Source organism: Merops nubicus, unplaced genomic scaffold (assembly GCF_000691845.1).
Source record: "Merops nubicus isolate BGI_N331 unplaced genomic scaffold, ASM69184v1 scaffold13349, whole genome shotgun sequence".
In the NCBI taxonomy this organism is placed as follows: domain Eukaryota; kingdom Metazoa; phylum Chordata; class Aves; order Coraciiformes; family Meropidae; genus Merops; species Merops nubicus.
The window spans coordinates 64,435-70,553 of NW_008633134.1; the positions used below are offsets into that span (position 1 = coordinate 64,435).

The 6,119-nt window shown below is 43.6% G+C and overlaps 1 protein-coding gene across 1 annotated transcript in view; it reads left to right on the forward strand.

The window, feature by feature from the left end:
• Positions 1-6,102, forward strand: part of LOC103780470 (homeobox protein CDX-4-like) — a gene marked incomplete at its 3' end in the record, with an annotated part of 14,182 nt that extends 8,080 nt beyond the window's left edge. Inside the window, exons 2-3 of the mRNA XM_008948157.1 lie at positions 2,076-2,221; positions 5,929-6,102. Coding sequence (XP_008946405.1) covers positions 2,076-2,221; positions 5,929-6,102 — 320 coding nt within the window. The remainder of the gene's footprint in view (positions 1-2,075; positions 2,222-5,928) is intronic.
• Positions 6,103-6,119: the final 17 nt, after the last annotated feature.

Consider the following 6,119-nt stretch of genomic DNA (forward strand, 5'->3'; position numbering starts at 1 on the left):
TGGGGTGAAGCAGTTATTATCCAGAAGCAGAGGTGGAACAATGTTTGTTTACAGCAGCACACTGACCAGGACTTCCAGTGCTAAACAACTCACTATCTAGGATCTACCTCAACAGGACAAAAGAGATCAGAGCCTGGAGATCCTTCTCATGCAAACAATACTTTGGTGAGCCAGAAAAGCCTTAGAAGTGGCTAAGTACTGACTGGCAGATGCTGGAAGAGGCAAAAAGTGCTATGGCACTCAAGCCCTTCCCATACAGTGTACACAGCAAGGAGAAGGCAATGTTCACTTTATTAAAACAAAGAGATACCACTTCTCCTTCCACAGATGGGGGAAAATACATTAGCCCATGAAATCAGATAATGAATTAAAGTACTTCAGCTTTCTGCTTTAGTTCTGAATTCTGATCTTTGGGTGCTACTCAAACTTCAAAAGCAAGGGGAGTTGGAAGGAGGGGCTGGGGAGAAATGAGGCCTTTGGCACCACCCATAGATGAAAGCTCCAGCTCCTCTCTCCTGCAGGGGGGAAGCTGGTTGCTAGGGGCTATGGTGATCTGCTCAGAGACTCACGTTTTACCAACAAAATGCCTGAAAATATCTCAGTCCTCTCCATTTAACTGCTATTACTAGTGGTGCAATATTGTGAATCTGAGGAACCTGGTTTTTGAGGAGTTGGGTGTCCACACAGTCTTTCCAGAAAAAGATCTCTAAGCAAAGATGAGCTGTTGCATGAAGCTGAGCTGCAGCTGCAGCACTATCAGACTGTTACAGGCAGAAAAGCACAACATGCTTCAAGTTGTATTCATCATTTAAGAGAACCTGCATCCAAAGAGGCTGTCCCACTGTAGTGACCACTAAGGACACCAAGATTCCTGATGTACAGTACTACAGTGGAACACACTGACCAAAATTAAAACCCACCTAAAAATACATTTTGTCCCACATAATTTACAGTCTAAATATGTACATCTGAGGAAATGTCCATATAAACATAGACAAGGAAGCACCAAAAAAAGGCCTAGTCTGTAGTTGGTGAACATGCTGACACAATGATTCAGTCTCAGACAGGGAGGAAGCTTTGGCTGGGGCTCAGGGGCCTGGGTTTTGAGCAAGTGTTGATCTCTGTTGATTGCCTAAAATGAACAGCAACACCACAGGAACAGTGGCTGAGAAAGAAAGCAGCAGCAGCCCTTCCCCTTCTCAATTCTCTTTCAATGCAGCCAACACATTCTGTCCTCTGTTATCATCCTGCATGGAATCCATAAAATTTCATCCCCTTGCATCTGTGTTCACTGGCTCCTGTGGTTTGGAATTGCCTTTTAACGACTCGGATGCTGCTGAGCCGGGTCTGCTCCCTTCAGCTGGAGCCAGAGCTGCGAGGGGGCAGCAGTGCTGCCTGCAGAGGCACAGCTGCTCCGGGTCTCCCAGCGCTCAGAGCCCTTTGTGAAGCACTACTGCTTGGGGTGTTTCATTAACTGTCCTCTGAAAAGCCATGTCACTGCTCCCTGTGCTGTTATCAAGCTGTGGATAGACTGTGCCAGACTCGAGGGGAAAACACCACCTCCAAATTGCACTAGCAATCACAGTATTGTGTTATTTTTTTCAGTAACAAGAAGTGAGGGACTTGGGAAGTCCTCAACATTTTCTAGGCAGGGGAATATCTTTCACAATTTCCCTCTGAAGCACGTAGCAGTGGATCAGCTTTAGGGACAGAGATACAAGAGCAATTCAACAGCAGGCAGGAAGCTTGCATCAGAGTTGGGAACAGAACCCAGGTCTCCTGGCTCCTTGCTCTTAACAAGAACATCTTCCCTTTCCCAAATGATAACACGAGGGTGATAAGGAATATGAGGAGCAGTCTGTCATCTATTTACTAAGGATCAAACCCCAGATGTGATGGTAGGAACCTCTTGTGTTGTAAATCAAGACTGAGTCAAGGGAGTTACTCTGGGTAAGTGCATACAGAATCAGGCCTAAAATACCCCCAAACTTATTTTCAAATGTAAAGCCAGATATTCTGTGTGACTAAAGTTAAAAAATTCTACTTTGAAGCAATGTGTTCTTCTTTCAAAACAGGTAAAACAAGAACAAGAGAGAAGTACCGAGTGGTTTACACAGATCATCAGAGATTAGAATTAGAGAAGGAGTTTCATTACAACAGATACATTACAATCAGGAGGAAGTCTGAACTTGCTGCAAACCTAAGACTTTCCGAGAGACAGGTAGAGTATGGATCACTCCTTCAGGATTTCCTTTGAATTTATTATTGCTGATGAGCAGACAAGCATACTGGTTAAGAACACAAAAATTGCTAATGCCTCTAATAACCCAACAGTGTAACTGGGTTCTCTTTGCAGTGTAGGAGCTCAAACGACCCAGCTGGATGGCCTGGCAGCCCTGGGGGCACTCTTTTCTAGCCCTCCCAGCAGCACTACCTACCTCAGCTCCTAGCAGGGAGCTGTGCAACAACACAGGAGAAGCAAACACCAGTCTTACATAGAGTCCTGCCTGAGAAACAAGGGTTTAAAAATGTCAACAAAATCCTGCTTGCATTGCTCTCGGTTTTATTGGGGTGCAGGTAGCTGGGAGAAATTTTTACTGCAATTTCTGAAGTGGAAACCCTGGTTCTGCTGAAGTCAGTGGGAATTCCATACCAATTTCAACAAGGTCAGTCTTAGCAGAGGATGGAGGTGATGAGCTCAAGTATGTTCAGGACACTTGAAGGTGTTTGTTTCTTTGGCTGCCTTTTACTTTTTGTTAAAGGTTTCCTATATACTTTCTACTCCTTTCTCCTGCCTGTTTCCTCTCAAATTCCACTTCTATTCCCACAACATAAATCAGAACACAATCCCTTCTGGTCAAAAGATACACACAGATTGCTCTGGAACTGCTCTGCGGCGAGTTCTTCCATCACACAATTGCAACCCTCCACCAAAGCAGAGCAGGTATGTGGCCCTGGCTCTTGAGATCAGATGCCAGGTTAGATCTGCCACACAGACACTCGCAGCACGGGCAGAGTGGAGGTTTGGTCCCATTCCACTTGGAGTGTCTGGATGCAGTCACACTGAAGGCAGCAGTGAAACAGGACCCACACAGCTTTCCTGAGGGATCTCCCTGGACACAATATGCTCCTTTGCTGCCTCTTCTCTTCACACACCATCCCAGTGCTGCTTTCTCAGTTGTTATCCAGTATTGTTCATTGAAGGTTATGCCTGATTCAGAGTTCATGGGCTCTACTGAGCAGGGATAGCCCAAAATCCACCCACTTGTAGCACTGTTCACCCAACTTGAACTTGTCCCACGCAGCCCACGCTGAAGGAGCTTACAGAAACAGAGAGGCAAATACCCACTTTGCAACATTTCTCCATCTGCTGAGGAAAGTATGGGGGTTTTTTAATTATTGAAAATTCAAATTACTTCAACTGGGATATATAAAAAAATACACTACTGTGTCTTTTTGCTGGCTGTCAAAACCTTAATAACTTGACTTAATTATATTTGATTTTAAAATTATGACCCTGCTTGCTTCCATAAATGACCAACAATATTTACTTGAAACTTTCTAGTTCACTGATAATTCATGATAAACATTTTTGTTAGTATATTGGAAGTGGTGACAAAAATACATGACACGTTGCTTTGACATATACTAGGGAAACATGATGACAGTTTTTGCAGTATCTGCTCTTCTTCATCATCAGCTTGTGTCATGAACAAAATTAATCCCAGTGCCTAGAGCCTACAATTCTGAAGTCACTTTTGAGAATCTAAAAATTGAGAAAGAAATACCTGGTCTGTACTCCCACCACTACCCTCTTGTACAAATTAAACCACATAAGGAGGACTGAACATCTGCTGTCCTACCCCAAGTTCCACTAAAACCTATCCCAGTTCAGCCTAAAAGCTGAAATTATTTTCTGGAAGAGCTTTTTTCCTGGCTATGCCAAAATCCCCTCTAGGACACCAGAAGGAATATCTCAAGACAAAAGGAAAAAGAGCAATTGTTTAATCAAGGCAGGAAAGATGTAGTATCTAATGAAGAAAAAAAAAGGCAAACCAAAGCATTGCTAATATGGGAAGGATACAGAAATAAAGGAGATGATGAGGACAAGACAGAAGAAACTTTGACTTCAGGGGAAGAGTTACTCACACAACAACTGAACAGTGGGGAAAAAAGTCCTGAAAGGAAAAAGGGCAACAGGTGAAGGACACGTCAGATGGATGCAACCACCCACGATAGCTTTTACTCTGCCATCACAGGCCTGTGTTCACTTGGAGCTATTTGATAACTGGCATACAACTGTGAAAAGTTCCCTCTGAATCATTTCTGCAGTTTAATAACAAATCAGATCAAAAACCTAAATTCAAAGGCAGGTAAGAACGCTGAAGCCAGTGGGCAATTCTGAAACAGATGGTAGTTTGGGTTTTAGGCTGTTTCATCTTTTCAAGCATTTTGGCAAATGCATGTGTGAAACTTAACTCAGCACAATCAGGACAGAAGAGTTCTGAGTGTGTGAGGCTGCTTTAATGGAGCATGATTTGGTACTGAAAGTATATTCCAGAAACTGAGACAACAAACTGAACTGTCAGATGTCTCAGATGATAGCCCGAGACTTCAGAGACCCAATTCAAATTTCAGCAGCTTTGCCTGTACCTGAATTCTTGGTAAAATGGGAATAACAGCATCTCAAGGATGAGTAAGAGGCTGTCACAGAGACTCCTTACGACGTTTTGTGGGACTTCATCAGTGGTTTTCTTTTAAAACAACCTCGTAGCCACAAATGCTCTCACCTCTTGCTGTTTTACCTCCTTTCTGATCACCATTCTTTTGCCCTTTCTAGCTTCTGGCAAAGGATAACTGAACAAATCAGTATTTCTTAGCAACCCATTGATTTTTCTTTGGGTTATAGAAAATGGTGGCAAAAGTATTTCCTTTGCCATCTGAACAGCACCAAGAAAAGACATCATCTCTGAAGGAGGTAGTTTGACTTATTATACTGACTAGACCTAACACAGAGCCCCCTCCAAGGTCAAAGAGCTGCCACGTGCTGCTTTAAATCCAACACTTTGTCACATCCAAAGACATCTCAGTTGCCACAGAGCATCCACACCTTTCACACCTGAACGAGTTCTGCTGTACGTTCAGTTGAACATTGCTCATCACCTTCATCCCCTGCCCTCACTTGTTCTCTCCTAACCAAAACCACACACTCTTCAGTCATTGCTTCACTTCTTCCCAAAGCTGATGGTGTTTCTGTGACAGAGCAATGACTGTGGTGTAAAGCAGTGGACTGTGGGAAGCAGCAGCAGATTCTGGCTCAATCTCCAAATGCACTAAAGGCATTTAGCTATTCAGGTACCACTCCTATGATATGTTGAAGTAACGTTGTGCACCAACAGCAATGCACTGGTGAATGCTGCTCAGGAGTGTCCTTCCCTTGGCCCACACCTTGGAGCCAACCAGTTAACCTGCAGCACCCAAACCAGGGAGCTTTTGTGCCTCTGTTATAGGCCAGTAACGGGTTTTGACTCGCTCTGACTAGGGCATGTAGATTTCAATGTAAAGATACTCTCAGATTCTTTTGGCTATCACTATGACACATGAGATACTCTTCTCTGAGATTTTGTACCAAGAGATAAATTTTTTTAAAAAAAAAAAAATCAAAGTCCACTCCACAAACAAAAACCTAAAAAATAAAACTAACACTGAGAAACTCTTTTTACCAAACTATTAATAAGTATTTTATTACCAGATTGGAAAGATTACCTGTATGAAAACCAAGCCAGCAGCTCAGTTGTCTGTTTGCCACTGCCTTTCCCACAGGTCCCCATGCAGGTGATTTTACCTGTGATCCCTGACTGTAGGCATAAAGGACCCCATTGCATTCTATTAGCAACTGAAAAACAATTTTCCTCTGCTCCTCTGCAGGTGAAAATCTGGTTCCAGAATCGCAGAGCCAAAGAAAGAAAACTAATGAAGAAGAAAATGACTCATTTTGACGGCAGCAATCTTGGCTCTCTGCAGAGTGACTCTGGCTCGGTGAGCCCCATGCCGGTCCCTGACCAACAGACTCATTCGGAAATGCCCAGCTCTTTATTCCCCGCTCCGCCTCCCCCGCC